The following is a 19,030-nucleotide window of genomic DNA, read 5'->3' on the forward strand; positions in this document are numbered from 1 at the left end:
CACAGCGATCAGAGTAAGACACACACACATTCACACTCCTCTCTCACACACAGCAATCAGAGTAAGACACACACACATTCACACTCCTCTCACTCACACACAGCGATCAGAGTAAGACACACACACATACACAAATTACACAGTACACACCTCTCACTCACACAGCGATCAGAGTAAGACACACACACAAATTACACAGTACACACACTCCTCTCACTCACACAGCGATCAGAGTAAGACACACACATACACACATACACACACGGACTCCTCTCACACACAGCAAACAAAAGACATAGAAGTCTGTCTGATCTGACTCATCCCCCTCTCCCCTTACAGCTGTTCCACGTCACCCTCCTGGTCCTGGACCAAGTTACAGCCCCATCAGCCGCGGTGCTGGGGGCAGATGCTGCTAGTTATTTTTCTTTTTTATTATTATTTTTTTAGTTATTTAAAGTACACTTCCACTTTAATTTGTATTATTTAATTTATTTATCTTGTTATGAGTGATTGCTGTATTGTTCTTCAAATACATTTTCATTTAAAGTGGCTTAAGATCCAAATTCAAATGTTTCATGAGTCATTATTTTAATTTGCTATGGGATCATCATGTTATGATGTTGTTGTTTGGTCCTGACAAGAGTCTCAAAGTCTGGGGTGATGGTAGACAAGCAACTCTGAGGTCATGCTCAATGTCCAATCTGTTCCTCTGCTCTGTCTTCAGCTGGACCAGAGCTGAGAAGCCACTTTCACAAAGATAGGTAGTTAAAAAAAAAAAATTATATCATTTTTTTTTTACATAATTGGTTTTCGATTAGTCGACTAATCGAAAAAATAATCGACAGATTAGTCGACTACCAAATTAGTCATTAGTTGCAGCCCTAGTGCTGGCATTTAACCACGTTTTACCATGTTAATGGCCGGTAATCAAAGTGTTAAGTAAAAACAAAATCATTATGTTAATGTAGAAACTCAGACATTTCAAGCATCAACGATGTAACCTGAGGAATTAATGCTTTTGTTCCTGGACATAATGTTAGCCTGCTGTGACTCCCAAATATCTAGCTAGCTCGCTTGTTTGATTATATCATGTTTGATTTGACAGCCATAAAAGTTACTGTTATTAGCAGTTTATCATTCAAAAACTACTTGCAATTTCAAGTTTGAATTGGGTAAAAAAAAAAAGGAAAAACATCAGGCTTGCTTTGGGTTTAGACAGTAGAATGTTTTTCATGTTCTGCAGAGAGGCAAGCATTCAAACCTTCAAGCCTGGATCAAGATTTTAGAATAGACATGGAGACCCATACTTTTCCCTAAGGGCTCACAGCAGGACAGGGCAGGACTGTCCACAGCGGTGCCACGGGTCAAGGTGTTTAAGAGGAGGGATAAACAGGCAGACGTGATTGTTTGGCAGGCCTCACAGCCAGCCTCACACTCAGGCCCCCGAACAAAGGCTTATTGTGGAGTCTGCTCCAATTCCTTTGAGAGAAAACTATGTATGAACTCTCAGAGGGAAACTGAACTCCCCTCCGCTGTGTTATTCAACAGGCTGACCCTTGAGGACACGGGACCAGCAGAGATGAGAGTTCATCTTAAAGAGCCGATCCAAGCTTTTCACTCGCCACTGTTCATCCCTGCTCGTGTGGTTCAAACTGGCCAAACACTTTGTAAAACTAATTTGGGTTGAAACCAGGGTAGGAAATGTACTTGTTTCGTTAAGGTCTGTTTCCTCATTTAAACTGCTCTGTGGAGGCATTTTGAGTGCTTATAGGGCAATTACATAATGAATCTTCTTTCTAATGTATATAATAAATAGGCGTTGATGATCACTTACAAACTGTACGATGAAGCAGACTCAGCAGAATCACGCTGTGATTTCAGGGGTAGGTTTTTGCACCTAACCAATAATTCCAATTCCAGGGGGGGCATTTGTGAAATTTAGGGTAATTTTTGCAAAGCAAAGCCTCACGATCTAGCGACCACTCACCTGGGACTTAGATGGTAATCCTTTGACTGAAAAGCGTCCAGAGATTGGAGAGAAGGGCGGGAACACCGGTGAGAAGGGCGGGGACACCGGTGAGATTGGGCTCTTCGGCCCGTGGGGAAAGGAATGAGTCCTCTTGACCGCAGAGGACACCGCTTGTGCGAAGCGGGACGGGGTGCTGGGAGAGTACGGTCTCGGGGCCGCAAAGCTCCTGAGTTTCTCCAGGCTTAACCCTAAGGTCGGCTCGTAAGACAGACTACTCTGCCTGGTCAAGCGCATGTGAGGCCCGCTCCCCACGCTATCCTCCTTAGGGCTCTGCGGAACGGGAGCGCCTTCTGCTGTCTCTTGACACTGCAGAGACGGTGGTGGAGGAGGGGGAGGCAACGTCCCTCTCTCTAGACAACCTGGAGCTTTCCTCTGGCCCGCCCCGGGACCGGCGTTGTGGCTCTTCACCGCTGCCGAGGTTACATAATACCCAGGTGTTCTTTTCTGCTGTGTCAAGCGGAATGAACCCGGCTTGGGTTTAGTGGCGGGTGGAATTTTCATCTCCTTGACCTCCGCCGGCGAACTTGGTGCTCGGAAGCCCCCGTTAGTCGGGGACGATATCTCGTCTTGGGTTACAGGTAAACCCGTCGAGGGTGAGTGGGCTGTGCCGGCGTTTACAGTGCTTGGGCTGGTAGTAGTGCTCTTGGTCAGCGGCGATTCGGGTGCGCCGGACTGGAGTTCTGTCGGTTCCGCCGGGACCGGAGCTGGATCTCCCTCCTGTGCCGCGGAGTCGTCGAGACGAAGGGAACCGATATCCGTCGCCTCGCTCTCATCGAGTCGAAGGGAACCGATATCTGTCGTTTCGCTCTCGTCGAGTCGAAGGGAACCGATATCTGTCGTTTCGCTCTCATCGAGTCGAAGGGAACCGATATCTGTCATTTCACTCTCCGGGTCCGACGGAGGCGCCTCCAAGGTCAACTCCACTTCAAAGTATCTCAGTTTCTCCAGAGACTTCAGAGGCACAATGGTGTACGTCGTCATCCCCACCTTGGGAATGTAGTCCCTGGTCAGCTCATTGGAAGGCTTCGGCTTCGGCTCAGAGTCCGCGGCGTAGCAGGGAGCCGGCTTCGTGGTGGCAGCAAGAGGGGCACTCGGTGTCGACGCCAGGCACGGAGGGGTGTCCGAGATGTCAGACGAGGCGGGCTTGAGATCGGGAGGGTTCAGCTCCTCCGTGAAAGTAGCCGTGTCTCTCGCTTTGTGGCCCGCTGATCCAGAGTCAGGCGGCTCGGCGGAGGCAGGCACTTTGTCCGCTCCTGGTTGTGGTGAAGGCACCAGGAGTGGTGTGAAATACATTTGCACCGGAGCGCCCTCCCCGGGGGAACGTGTTGTGCCGGCGGCCCCGGACCCCTCTAGCCGGTCCTTCTCCTCCCGGGGGGCTTCAGTGTCCACCTGAACAGAGGCCTGTGTCTCCGCGTCCTGAGTCACAGGCTGGGCTGCCGGGTCAGGGGACCCACTGCATACGCTGCCGCATTCACCCTGTTGTGCATTTTCACTCGTAGAGTCTTCACACTTAAGCTGCAGACCTGTTTCATCATCTGGGCATGGACTGCTCTCTGTGGAGATCAAAAGCATACCGGTGTATGATTTAGGACAGACTGGTTTTGATTTGTAAACAGAGCGGTTTAAAGAGGCACTTCAGCGGGAAAAACAACGCAGATTTCTTTTGCATATGTCGTCACACGTATCCCAAGGCTTTAAACTGTTTTGCATATAGTTATTGAGACAACATTGTTGACACAGAGTCCTTCTGTTGTGTTAATTACAGCTAGATTAAATTATGTCGATGAAAAAATAGCAATCCCCATCGCAATCCTTATCTCACTTTTTCTTTTCATCTATATAATTTCAGTGAGCTGTAATTAACACAACACAAGGATTCTGTGTCCTCGGATGACAACACAGGAGGAGATATTCAAACCCATTAACTCTCAATAACCGTCAAACTAAATGAATGTGCAAAACAGCCTTGGGATATGTGTGAGATTATGTGCAAAATAAATCTGTGTTGTTTTAAAAGTGCCCCTTTTAAATCCAAAAAACCATATTGTCAGATAATTTCGCAAACACCCATGATATTTCTTAGCTGTAAACAACAGAAATATCCATAACCCACCAGTATGTGCCGGTTCAGACGAGTTCATCTCAGTAGCCGTGACACCGCGCACCGCGGGATCCTCCACTGCGCTCCGCCATAGTCTGCCAGGAACAGAGAGCGTTAAAAGCATTGCAGGCGCAGAGGGATGCGAAGCGTGACGTAGCCTTGGAAGAGCCTTACTAAGAGTTCGTACTTGCCATCTGAGGACAGATCACCAGACTGATCTTCCCCGGTGCCCTCAGCGAGCGGCGAGCACGGCGCCTCCGTCTCTGACGCTGGGGAGTCCAAAGAGACGTCCACCGACAGGTTGAGGCCGATGTCGTCCCCCTGCCCGTCACTCGTGGAGGTCATGGCGGCAGTCGTCTCTTCCTGCTCCATGATCTCTTCCAGTGTGATGGTCGCCGCGCCACCTGCAACACAGCAGCAGGAAGGAAGTCAACCGAGGGCAACTCACTGTGGGACGGACCGCAGATTCACCTGAAACACTGGTACCAATAACCTTAGACATATATAAAGGCTAGATGACTCACCCGCGCTGCTGACCAATGGAGACCGACGTTGCCCCATGGTGGCCATCTTGCCACAGGCAGCACGCCCACTCATAACATTAATGTCTATGGTGCATGTACTATTGAAATAACCATAGCTTGCTAAATCTTCAACCGATTTTCAAACGGTTTGGTTTGTTATAAACATCAGAGATCTAGTTATCATACTGCATACTTATAATGGACTTTCATATAAAAATAATTTCAACATGTCCAAGCATCCTGAAACATAGCCACGTTAATAACGTTTGTAATAAACCAAACCGTTTGTAAATCGGTAGAAAATGTTGCAAGCTATGGTTATTTGTACCAGAGTCGTTCCTGTTTGCGGACGACTCAGCCCTGCTGGTCTCTGACAAGAACAAGTTACAGGTTGAAAAAACCCTCAGCTCAGAACTAGGCAAAATCTGCATATGGCTCGCTGATAACAAACTATCATTACACATGGGCAAAACAGAGTCCATTCTCTTCGGTTCAAATAACAAACTCAGCAAGACCGACGGCTTCTCAGTTACAGTGGGTGACAATATTGTCACAAGGAAAGAAGATATTACCTACCTGGGTTCCATCCTAGAGGCAAATCTTTCCTGTGACAAAATGGCATCCAATGTAATAAAAAAAGTCAACCAACGAACACGATTCTTGTACCGGATCTCCTCACTGGTAAACAAGAACACCCTGAAGACTCTAGCAGGAGCACTCATTCAAGGGTACTATGACTATGCTTGCACCTCATGGTACCAAAGCACCTCAAAGGCGCTAAAAACAAAATTACAAACATCTCAAAACAAACTGGTCAGACTACTGCTTGACCTTACTCCTAGAACCCACCTCACCCCTACCCACTTTGACAACCTAGGATGGCTTAGAGTAGACGACAGAGTACAGCAACTTGCAATGGGCCTGGTCTACAAGATACACTACACGACCAAGGTACCCATGTACATGACAAAATACTTCCCAAAGGTCAGTGAATACCACGATCACAACACCAGAGGGAGCTCCACAAATCATGTTAAACCCAGATTCGGCTCAAACAAGGGACTAAACACGTTTCGCAATTATGCCACATCAATGTGGAACGCCCTACCCAAAGCTGTAAAGGAATGTGAATCACTACCCACTTTCAAAAACACTCTCAAAAAACACCTAAGGGAGACTGCAACTCGAAACTGGCCCCTGTAAATGTCCGAACACAACCCCCTCCAATGTACAGTAAATTACCAAGTATGGTCTTGTCAATAATCTAATGTACAGTGTTGTTTGTACAGTTGTACAGTGTCCCCCACCCACCCCTCCTACCCAACCCCCCCCCCCCACTCCTACCCAACCCCCCCCCCCCCCCACTCCTACCCAACCCCCCCCCCACCCACCCAACCACCTCCAATGTACAGTCCCCCCCCACCCCCACCTACCCAATCCAATGTACAGTTTCTACGCCTAATGTATATACTCTTTTCTTTCTGGACTCTTTTTGTATCACAAACAGTACTGTAATTGCAAATCTGGTATGTCATAAATGTATAGATGTAGCAGTACTGTCTATCTGTATGTCATGTATGTCATATATGTTACGATGAATTGAAAATGGGGGACCCTGATGTAAACAAGACGAAAGTCTTTCTCTGGTCTGCATCCCCTTAACAATTGTATGTATTGAGCTGTACTGTACTGTACCCATTCTGCAATCTGTTAATAAAGTTTTCATTCATTCATTCATTCAGACATTGATGTTATGAGTGGGCGTGCTGCCTGTGACAAGATGGCCGCCGGTGAACTATGCTGGAGACTCCGCCTTGCACCATCTAGCTATATATATCTATGCCAATAACTGTGTTACAACGGTTTGGACCATGTATTGACCTGTTTGCTGTTTACAAACATATCGTGTTCGAGCCAATCAGCTATACCAACTGTCTGAGTCACGTGACTAAGTTGCCTCGGACCTGCGCGAGTTGCTGCGCTAAAAGAATACGGCTGGATATGTCATTTAGCCAAATCTGCATGGCTGTGAGTGTGAGTCTTTCACCTTTTACATATCTAGCTTTGGCATGGCTTGAATGTTTAAATCGCTAGCATGGCTACCAAATGCAAATATATTGTAGTCTCCCCCGTTGTTCTGACCAGGATTACGTTCCTTTCTGCTCCGGTGATGCGCACGAGTCTGACGTATACAGGGAACAGGTCTATACCATCATCACTATTACTACTGTCTGATTGAATCCTGGACTGTCTGACTCTTAATAATAAACACTGTTAGGACTGTCTTACTCTTAATAATAAACACTGTTAGGACTATCTGACTCTTAATAATAAACACTGTTAGGACTATCTGACTCTTAACTCATTCAGCGCCATGCCCCTTCCGGGAAATTAGGCCTAGATGGCCACCGCTTTAATCAATGGGAGGACGGGGATATTTGCGAGTGCTTAAAATATATCTTAAATTATGGCTATGGGTCTAATACACACGTTGCTTATCAATGAGTTGCTTGCAGTCAACATGTACAAAACGGATAGTTTTTTCATCTGTACATTTCCGTTGTGAATACGAGTATAGTTTTGGTAATTTATAGTAATTCCAGATAAAGACACAATAATAGCCCTTTCGTGGAATACACAAAACACGTAATTTTTCGGCTGATTTATGAATCGATTTTAAATAAACGCTAGATTATCGATAGTATATGTGTCCTTATGCATGGTACACAAGCAGGCTGAAAAATCGTTTATCCGTGCCTTGGTCAGCGCCAACGGCACGCACACACACACACAGACACGTTGTGATCGCTGTGAAAAAAACATCTGATTAACCCAAGATTGGTAACAGAGTCCTTACCTCACATAAAAAAAAGAAGATGAATCCAATTCCTGACCGCCATTCCAAATATTGATCGCGTTTATTGATCCAACGTTATATATCCAAAACACATAATCCATGCTGCTCAGAGTGTCCCCAGTCAATGTGGTATACGATACTGCATGCCTGAGAAGGAAAACCTGGACCGGACCAATCCAATCCAATGATGTGCAATACCATCCGGGAGACAATAGGCGGCAGTATTTGCCCTTTTGCGAGCTCAGACCCATTCCCAACGATAACATCAGGTTGGATGGATGAAGATGAATGGATATCGCTAATATAAATAACGATTAAAACCCGACTATACTCGTGATTGGCGCTCAAGCGTCGGCGAGTTAACCCGACTATACTCGTGACTGGCGTCCAATGAGTTAATAATAAACACTGTTAGGACTGTCTGACTCTTAACACATTGGGCGCCGGGCATTGTGCCCATCATTATACCCAGTCTGCCAGCACTGTAACCCTATGGAGATGTTTACCTTCTTTACAGGGCTATAACTTTTTAAATATTATAGCTATATTGACATTACTATGGCCCATTCAACATCGATTATCTATCGTTCCGGATGTGGGAACGTTATATTTTTTCATTCATACATTGTTGTGTTAATACCTTCGAGAATATAAGTATGTTTTTAAGCTTTTCTGCTGTAATTCCAAAAACGCTAGTTATAGGCCCTGATATGATAGATTATCGATTGGCGTTTCTTTCCTATACACGCTATATTAAAAAATTTAAATGTATATGATCGGTATACATTATGCTTCATCATGCGTGAAGGAAAGGGGGGGGGGCGTTTATAATTCCTTGATCGTCAGTAACGGCTTTATTTAGTATGGGTTGATATATTGATCAGACTGATTGCAAACAAGGAAATGGACAATCGGGCTGAAAATAACGTTAGTGTCCTCTTACCGTTCGCAATAAACGCCGAAATCCTATCGATTATTGCGTTTAGAAAGCGATCCAAATGCACTCAAGCGTTTGTCTGGACCCACGTAACAAGATATGACTGCCAGAGGGATTTCCTCGATGCACCGATCGCCACTTCCGGTTTGACGTGAGTGTAACTCGCCCGACCATCCACCAGGCGGCGGTATTGAGGCGTGCAATCTCAGACAGGGTGCCGCTGCAGTCCGGAGGGAGGCTGGTTGAATTATGAATGCTATGGCGAAAAAATTAAATATTGATCCCAAAAACGATTTACGCCGTTGTTGGCGTTCAACGCATGGCGGGCAATAACGACTTACGCCGTTTATGGCGCACAATGTGTTAATAATAAACACTGTTAGGACTATCTGACTCTTAATAATAAACACGGTTAGGACTATCTCACTTAATACTAAACACTGTTAGGACTATCTGACTCTTAATAATAAACACTGTTAGGACTGTCTGACTCTTAATAATAAACACTTGAATAGACTATTTTATACCAGACGTAAAGAGGCCGGCCAGTAACCGAAAGGTCGCTGGTTCGATCCCTGCCACTGACAGGAGGGTGTATTCCAGCTGGTGACTGAAGGGTGGCTGGTATTACATCTATGGTGTCCCACCATCCTGCCTAAGTGCCCTTGAACAAGGCACTGAACCCAAAAACCGGGATATGAGGACTGTGTATGTGTAACTAGGAGGGATATGAGGACTGTGTGTATGTGTACCTATGAGGGATTTAAGGACTGTGTGTATGTGTAACTAGGAGGGATATAAGGACTGTGTGTATGTGTAACTGAGGATATAAGGACTGTGTATGTGTAACTAGGAGGGATATGAGGACTGTGTATGTGTTACTAGGAGGGATATGAGGACTGTGTGTACACTAAGAAAAAAAGCTGCAAGAAAACGGTAAATGTCTGGCATCAATGGTTGCCAAATACTTACTGTAAAATTACAGTAAAATCAAATACATTTACAGATTACAACCTTTATTTAATGGTTAATATTTTGATAAAAGGTAATTTACTGTATTTTTATGGCATTTACACTTAAAGTAGAAAAACAAAAGTAATCTGTAAAATAATACAGTGAATTTCCAGTGAAAAAAAACATAGATTTTTTACAGTGTATGTGTATTTAAGGACTGTGTGTATGTGTAACTAGGAGGGATATGAGGACTGTGTGTATGTGTAACTAGGAGGTATATGAGGACTGTGTAACTAGGAGGGATATGAGGACTGTGTAACTAGGAGGGATATGAGGACTGTGCAACTAGGAGGGATATGAGGACTGTGTAACTAGGAGGGATATGAGGACTGTGTAACTAGGAGAGATATGAGGACTGTGCAACTAGGAGAGATATGAGGACTGTGTAACTACAGTAGGAGGGATATGAGGACTGTGTAACTAGGATGGATATGAGGACTGTGTAACTAGGAGGGATATGAGGACTGCAACTAGGAGGGAGATGAGGACTGTGCAACTAGGAGGGATATGAGGACTGTAACTAGGAGGGATATGAGTGAATGAATGAATGAAAACTTAATTTAACAGATTGCAGAATGGGTACAATGCAGTACGGCTCAATACATACAATTGTTAAGGGGATGCAGACCTGAGAAAGACGTTTGTCTTGTTTCCATCAGGGTCCCCCATTTTCAATTCATATAGACATTTATGACATACACAACATACATGACATTTATGGCATAGGGACATATAGGTATTTAGTACTGATACATTTGTGACATAACGGTATTCAAATATACAGTACTGTTACCCCTAGATCCTGACAGAGTATATACATATGATGGGGAGGGGACTGTACATTAGGAGGGGGTGGGTGGGTGGGAGGGAAATATACATACGGCGGGGAGGGAATATATACATGCGGTGGTGAGGAGACTGTCTATTAGGAGGTGGTGGGGGTTTTGGGCATTTACGGTGGCCAGTTTCGAATTGCAGCCTCCCGTAGGTGCTCTTTAAGAGCGGTTTTGAATGTGGGCAGGGATTCACATTCCTTTACAGCTTTGGGTAGGGCGTTCCACATTGTTGTGGCATAATTGCGAAACGTGTTTAGTCCCTTGTTTGAGCCGAATCTGGGTTTAACATGATTTGTTGAGCTTCCTCTGGTGTAGTGGTTGTGGTATTCACTGACCTTTGGGAAGTATTTTGACATGTACATGGGCACCCCGGTCGTATAGTGTATCTTGTAGACCAGGCCCATTGCAAGTTGCTGTACTCTGTCGTCTACTCTAAGCCATCCTAGGTTGGCAAAGTGGGCAGGGGTGAGGTGGGTTCTGGGGTTCAGGTCAAGTAGTAGTCTGACCAGTTTGTTTTGTGATGTTTGTAATTTTGTTTTAAGCGCCTTTGAGGTGCTTTGGTACCATGAGGTGCACGCATAGTCATAGTACCCTTGAATGAGTGCTCCTGCCAGAGTCTTCAGGGTATTCTTGTTTACCAGAGAGGAGATCCGGTACAAGAATCTAGTTCGTTGGTTGACTTTTTTTATTACATTGGATGCCATTTTGTCACAGGAAAGATTTGCCTCTAGGATGGAACCCAGGTAGGTAATTTAGTCTTTCCTTGTGACAATATTGTCACCCACTGTAACTGAGAATCCGTCGGTCTTGCTGAGTTTGTTATTTGAACCGAAGAGAATGGACTCTGTTTTGCCCATGTGTAATGATAGTTTGTTATCAGCGAGCCATATGCAGATTTTGCCTAGTTCCGTGCTGAGGGTTTTTTCAACCTGCAATTTCTTCTTGTCAGAGACCAGCAGGGCTGAGTCGTCCGCAAACAGGAACAAGTTGCAGTCACAGGCTGACGACATGTCATTTGCATAAATTAGGAAGAGTAGCGGTCCTAGTATGCTTCCTTGTGGAACACCACAGCTCACTGTGAGGGGGGGGGATAGAGTACCGTTTACCTCTACCATCTGTTCTCTCCCCTCCAGGTAGGATTGCATCCAGCTCACTGATAAGCTATCAAAACCAATTGCTTTTAGCTTGTCCATTAGAATGGAGTGATTGACAGTGTCGAAGGCCTTTTGTAGGTCCAGCATGACCATGCCGCAGTATTTGCCCGCGTCCACCTCTTGTTTGATGTGGTCGTTCAAATAGAGGAGGCATGTGTCAGTGGAGTGGGACGTTCTGAAGCCAGATTGGAATTCGTAGATTAGATTTTTTTCCGCCAAGTACTTTTCGACCTGTTCATAGACTATTTTCTCCATGACTTTCGAGATGGAGGTAAGAATAGAAACAGGGCGGTAGTTGCCTGGGTCTAATTTGCTGCCCTTTTTGTGTAGAGGGGTCACTCTCGCAATTTTGAAGTCCTTGGGGACGTGCCCCTGTTTTATAGAGAGGTTTATTATGTGTGTGATGACTGGGGTGATGGCGGCTGCTGCGTCTCTGAGGAATTTGGAGGGGATGTTGTCATGGCCAGTGGCCTTGTTAGGTTGGATGTGAGGACTGTGCAACTAGGAGGGATATGAGGACTGTGTAACTAGGAGGGATATGAGGACTGTGTAACTAGGAGCGATATGAGGACTGTGCAACTAGGAGGGATATGAGGACTGTGTAACTAGGAGGGATATGAGGACTGTGCAACTAGGAGGGATATGAGGACTGTGTAACTAGGAGGGATATGAGGACTGTGTAACTAGGAGGGATATGAGGAGTTCCTTCAAGGCCAGCCTTAAAACCCATTTATTTTACTCTGCCTTCCACTAGGGCTTGTTTTTACTGCTCCTACTGTATGTTTTATGTTTTGTATTTTATAAATGTTTTATGTTTTTAATGTGTAAACCTTTTTATTTTTCCTTTTGCTGTGAAGCACCTTGAGATCTCATTGAGTTTAAAGTGTGCTATATAAATGCAATGTATTATTATTATTATTATTATTATTATTATTATTATTATTATTATTATTATTATTATTATTATTATTATTATTATTATTATTATATTATTATTATTATTATTATTATTATTATTATTATTATTATTATTATTATTATTATTATTATTATTATTATTATTATTATTATTATTATTATTATTATTATTATTATTATTATTATTATTATTATGTACGTGTTAACTACAGTAGGAGGGATATGAGGACTGTGGGTATGTGTAACTAGGAGGGATATGAGGACTGTGTGTATGTGTAACTAGGAAGGATATGAGGACTATGTATGTGTAACTAGGAGGGATATGAGGACTGTGTGTATGTGTAACTAGAAGGGATATGAGGACTGTGTGTACAGTATGTGTAACTAGGAGGGATATGAGGACTGTGTGTATGTGTAACTAGAAGGGATATGAGGACTGTGTGTACAGTATGTGTAACTAGGAGGGATATGAGGACTGTGTGTATGTGTAACTAGGAGGGATATGAGGACTGTGTGTATGTGTAATAGGAGGAATATGCAAAAAAACATTTAAATTGCCTGTGAGCCAGAAAAAAACGCTCAAGACCTGCCTTCATCAGCAAAGTGTTTAGTACCTGCATCATGTAGGCTACAAAGTGGAAAGAAAGTAAGGTGTTCTTGGTGTGAAAGGCATCAATATTGGTATAGAACACATAGAGTAACTATGTAAAAAGTTAAAAGTAAAAGGAGGACAACCTTCACATTTAGAAGAACTGGCTGGTATTCTCACTATATTCTCTTCAGTGCTCAGAGGTAAACACACACATCTCTTCAACTCAGTGAAGACACCTTTCACATCTCATGTTCCCTGGTCTAGTTCTTCATTCAGCTTCAAAGACCACCATGGAGGAGCGCTGAGCAGACAGACTATCCAAGGTCGGAGAACTCTCGCGGGTTCGGTCTGTGATCTCTATCTACACCGAGCAGCATTGAGACGTCCGGGGGAGCGGGGAGAGAGAGAGACGGCGGAGTCTTTCATCCGTGAAGTTGGATCTCTCCGTGAGACGTCTGAGGACGTACAGAGTGCACGCAGAGAGAACAGTCCAATCCTCTGGACGACACTTTTTTTATTCACAAGATCTGGGAGACATTGCTGCTAGCAGAGCATCTCTAGTACAGAAGAGCTAACAAACATGTGTGCCGTGTGTTACTGTATCTGTGACGCAGCTAGGGACAAGTCTCAACGAGTAAAGGGAAAAACAGGGAACTAGGGGACGCGTCTCAGCGAGTAAAGAGAAAACAGGGAACTAGGGGACGCGTCTCAACGAGTAAAGAGAAAACAGGGAACTAGGGGACGCGTCTCAACGAGTAAAGGAAAAACAAGGAACTAGGGGCCGCGTCTCAGCGAGTAAAGGGAAAACGGAACTAGGGGCCGCGTCTCAGCAAGTAAAGGGAAAACAGGGAACTGGGGACACGGCTCAGCGAGTAAAGGGAAAACAGGGAACTAGGGGACGCGTCTCAGCAAGTAAAGAGAAAACAAGGAACTAGGGGACACGTCTCAACGAGTAAAGAGAAAACAGGGAACTAGGAGACACGACTCATGAGAAAAGGGAAAACAGGGAACTAGGGGATGCGTCTCAGCGAGTAAAGGGAACACAGGGAACTAGGGGACACGTCTCATACGAGACGGAAGTCCTTACAAACACAAGGGTGATTTAAAACACCATGAGATAAGTCCGTGAGAAAGGAAACGGCAGAGATACCTCCAGGGAATATCTGCGGAAGAGAGACGTGCCTGTCTATATGGCTGATTGGAATGCACTTATTCTTTTTTAAACAAGACAGAATTCAACCCAATCTAAACAAAAAACTAGTTCCTGTGTTTATCTCTCCTGAAAACAAATGCCTGGATATAATCTGTGCATTTGTACAGAAACAGCCAGAATAAGGCACCATAAAAGAGAATCAAACAAATACATACATGGGAGCTGGTATATATTAAAATTAATTAATTAATTACTTAATTAATTAATTAATTAATCAATCAATTAATTCATTCATCAACCAATAAGCACAACAAAATGTAGTTCAAAAGTTCATATGTACAGGAATACAGAGACATCTACAGAATATGGAATGCATACACAGTAACAACACTTTAGTCTATAGAGTATATCAAAACATAATAAATAAATAATAATAATAACCCAGATAAAAAAAGCAAAAAAGCATGGCTGACCCCAGTCAGAAGTCAGAAATTATACCATATCGTTTCTACCATATAGTTTCTACCATATTGATTCTGACATATAGATTCTACCATTATTGTTTCTACCAGACAGTTTCTACCATATAGTTTCTACCATATTGATTCTACCATATTGATTCTACCATATAGTTTCTACCATATAGTTTCTAGTCTACCATATTGATTCTACCATATAGTTACTTTCTACCATATAGATTCTACCATATAGTGTCTACCATAGTGTTTCTAACTTTCTACCATATTGTTTCTACCTGTTTCTACCATATAGCTTCTACCATATTGTTTCTACCTTATTGTTTCTACCATACAGTTTCTACCATACAGTTTCTACCATATAGTGTCTACCAGATGATGAGCACACAGTCATGTGATTCCCAGCCCTAAATACTTCAGTCAAATAAGTTGTGTTGTTGTATGTGTTGTTGCACAATAGTGTACCTTATAAAAAAAAAACATTGAGACCCATTGCAAGAAACAGGCATTTCCCCATAGAGCTCTTCTAGTCCTAAAACACTTCTAGATGGTATTGCAAGAAAAATAAATACATCTTGACACGCCCCCCCCCCCCCCCCCCCCCCCCCCCCAGGAAAGAACACAGAATGTTTACAGTGAGAAAGAGAGCGACAGACAAACAGCACATGTAAAATACAGTGGAGGAGAAGCAGGAGGAGAGATGGAAAGCAGACGGCCGCAGGCAGAGGACGACATGAGGCCTGAAGAGGTGAGAGAGACGGCAGAGAGCAGGTACAGACAGGAGGAAGAGGAGGCGCAGGACCCTACAGACTCATTCACCTCCAGAGGATGACTCAGAGTCTGAAAACATAGAGAGAGGAGCTCCTTAATAAAGCCATCTGTCATCATTACCATGCTATACGTGACTACCAAGAGATCATGACAACTGGCAACTACATCAGTGTTCTAATCTAGAATACTTTGATGTATGATAACAATCGTTTATGGATAGAACAGCTGTTTTGTCGCATTTCAATCAAACCACGGCGCGTTACACCTCGTTTTCCTCAGAGGAATGAGGCTTTTCCAGTCAAGTTAATCTGACAGGTAGAGCAGAAATATCTGGCAGAATGACAGCTGAAATATAAAATACAGGAGTTTTGCAGAATTGGGAGGTTTCCTGGATAGACAAACGTGACATTGAGCTCCATTGAACTGGGTATCTCAGGGTAACTGCAGGTTTCAACAAGTTCAATTTAAGACTTTTTAAGACCTATTTAATACCACTTAGATACATTTTATACCAATTTCATGAACATACTAGCAAGAAAAGACAACAACATAGCGACACTGAACTAGTTGGCGGCTGTACATTCCCATACAAGCTCTCGCCAGACGTACCAAGCTCCCAGTAGCCCCGGAAAAAACGAAACAAAAACATTTCATATATTTAATATTATTTAATCTCCCGACAGCTCAAAAATGTAATACCTGTGTAAGTCCTTAAATTGATAATTATGAATTTAATACTTTTTAAGACATTTTAATACCCCGCAGATACCCTGTACATGTATGAGACGAAACCCTGAAGCTCATTGCAAAACTCAAGCCTGTATCCCATTCCCTAGTGTAGTCACCGCTTCCAATAAAGCAATGTGTTAAAACGACCACTAGGAGGAGAGAGAGTCAAATGAAGTCAGATACGCTTGAGCTGCAGAGTCTGAAAGCACAGGCGTTCCACTGCTCCCACTGTTGACTGAGGACAAAGTGCAAATGTCCAAATACCTTAAGTTAAGAAATCTGTCCTTTTCAAAACATTGAAATTTGTGATTTACACTGCCTACTTGCTCATTATGCGTATACTCAAGAGTTAATTATACTATTATATTGTTTAGACTGCTTTTTTTTTTTTATTGTACTATAATCTTATGACCTGTATCATGTCTTCTACTATTACCATGTACCTGTACCTCCCCTCCCCCCTCCCCCATGCTGCTATGATGCCTGGATGCCTGAATTTCCCCCCAAGGGGATCAATAAAGGAATATCTTTTCTTATCTTATCTTATCTCAATAATGTAAATAAGTAAAAGAGCCAAACCTTGGGAACTCCCATCCAGAGGAGGTTTGTCTTGGGCCGCGGCGGCGGTGGGGGAGGATGGGGGTGCAGGAGCCTTGCGTTTGGTTCTCTTCAGGGACGACTCGGCAGAGGAGCCCCGACTCAGACCACCAGCGGACATCTAGGTAGCGGAGAAGAGACGCGCGGAGGTTCAGTCACATCATCAGCCGTCAGTCAAACCAACCAATAGAATAGAATATAATTTAATAGAATAGAAATCCTTTACTTATTCATAAGGAAATTCGGCACTACAGATCGCTCACAGTAAACAATAAACATTTAGGTAGTCAATAAGACTAAAATAAGAATAAGAATAAAGAATAAAATACGTCCGGGATATACATACTGATATGTATATACATTCTAAAATCTTAAATATAAAATATACAGCCAAAGATATACAGAAATATACAGTAATAAGTGTAAAAATGTTCAAGTGTAATGTGAGAAGGAAGATTGTAAGAAGTGTAAAAATTGTAAAGTGTCCAGGAAGAACAAGCAGACTGTTCTCAGTCCTCACTCCTTCATTCCAACAGCCAGTGTGGTAGTCGAGTCACTAAATCTCGAGTCACTAAATCTCGAATCCCGAGTCGAGTCTCGAGTCCCCAGTGTTCGAGTCCGAGACACCAAAGAAGAACCTGAGTCGAGTCCCCATTACCCTAGTCCGAGTCCAAGTCATCAAGGTTGAGTCCTCCACTCCACTCTGGCAGTCAAAGAGCTGACATACAAATAAAAAAAGGTCTACATTAAACATAAAATGACACAGCGGTCACCGTTTCAAAGGGAGTTTATTTACTTTGTGACACAATAGCCAAACAAATGCACTAGCCATCAATATCGTATGCCAAATGATTAGGGCATATTACAAACAAATTATAAATAAATAACTATTTATCAATAAACAAGTCTGAGTCCTCGTCTGCACCTTCCGAGTCCTAATGCAGTCAATGCTCGAGTCAAAGTACAAGTCTGAGTCATCAGTGCTCAAGTCCAATTCGAGTCACAAGTCCTGAAAATCAGTTCAGGACTCAGACTCCAGTCACAAGTCCTGGACTCGAGTCCTATACAACACTGCCAACAGCCATCAGACTGTACAACGCCTCACTGTGCTTCACTGCCTCACTGAGCACAGAGTGACAGTATAAACTCTTGCATATCTTCCTGGACATTTTATATTTTTACTGTACATTTGTGACTGTATATTACTGTATATTATTGGCTGTATATTTTAGAATGTACAGTATATACATATTTTAGAATGTATATCCTTGACTGTAATTTTATTCTTATTTTAGATTTTTGACTACCTAAATGTTTATTGTGCGCGCGATCTGTAGTGCTGAATTTCCCTCGGGATCAATAAAGTACTTCTATTCTATTCTATCCACCACAATGGTGGAACAAACTCTGCACCAATTTTCCACCGTCGTCTAAAAACACTCTTCAAACAATATCTGACTATTTTCTTTTTTATAAAATACTACTCTAACCTTTTTACTATTATGTACCCCAATACTATGCTACTATTCTTATACTACTACCTATCTTGCTAATATGTCTATACTACTATGAACTATACGCAGAGTGTATCACTCAAGGTCAACACTGTTTGATGAACACTGCCACTGACCCTTAGCTGCCAGAGTTGTACCCTTCCTGCTGACTTGTTGTTCACAATTTGTAAGTCGCTTTGGATAAAAACATTCAGCTAAATGACTAAATGTAAATTGTAATCAGAGAGAGGCAATCCAATCTGCACGATTAATTCAGTGATGATTCAGGGAATAATTCAGACGATTCATAACAACTCAACACTCACTTCCCTGCCACAGTTGCAAGGATACTGTCTGCAAATTCTGCTGCAGCGCTGGATGCAGAGATCATCAACGTACATGTAGAGGGTTATGTCTCATTTCAATCTTGCGGTCTTGCCTGTGTTGTCTACGCGCTGTGTGTGTGTCTGAATGCACCCTGACTCCAAGCTGCCAAGAGGTCAGAACTGAATCTCAAATAATCATAATAATCATGATAATCATAATAATCATAGTATTCATAATAACCATAGTAATAATAATATGCATAGTATTAATAATAATCCTAGTAATTATATGAATCATATACATCATATTAATCATATGAATAATAGTATGCATACTAATCATAGTAATTATAATAATCATAGTATTCATAATAATCATAGTAATTATAATAATCATGATACGCATAGTAATAATAATAGTATTCATTATAATCATAGTAATCATATTAATAATAATAAGCATAGTATTAATCGTAATCATAATATTTTGTATAAGTCTGTATGATAGCATGTACAATAGTGC

The 19,030-nt window shown here is 42.8% G+C and overlaps 1 protein-coding gene across 3 annotated transcripts in view; it reads right to left on the bottom strand.

Moving 5' to 3' along the window:
* The window catches only part of cobll1b (cordon-bleu WH2 repeat protein-like 1b), a 265,209-nt gene that overhangs the window by 10,173 nt on the left and 236,006 nt on the right, over positions 1-19,030 (bottom strand). For all 3 annotated transcript variants that reach the window (XM_084309730.1, XM_084309732.1, XM_084309731.1), the window contains 4 exons: positions 16,671-16,809; positions 4,318-4,534; positions 4,143-4,225; positions 1,988-3,582 (listed from right to left, as the gene is read on the bottom strand). In XM_084309730.1, the coding sequence (XP_084165856.1) occupies positions 1,988-3,582; positions 4,143-4,225; positions 4,318-4,534; positions 16,671-16,809 (2,034 nt within the window). The remainder of the gene's footprint in view (positions 1-1,987; positions 3,583-4,142; positions 4,226-4,317; positions 4,535-16,670; positions 16,810-19,030) is intronic.

The sequence above is a fragment of the Notolepis coatsorum genome, assembly GCF_963971535.1.
Source record: "Notolepis coatsorum genome assembly, chromosome: 3".
Taxonomy (NCBI): Eukaryota; Metazoa; Chordata; class Actinopteri; order Aulopiformes; family Paralepididae; genus Notolepis; species Notolepis coatsorum.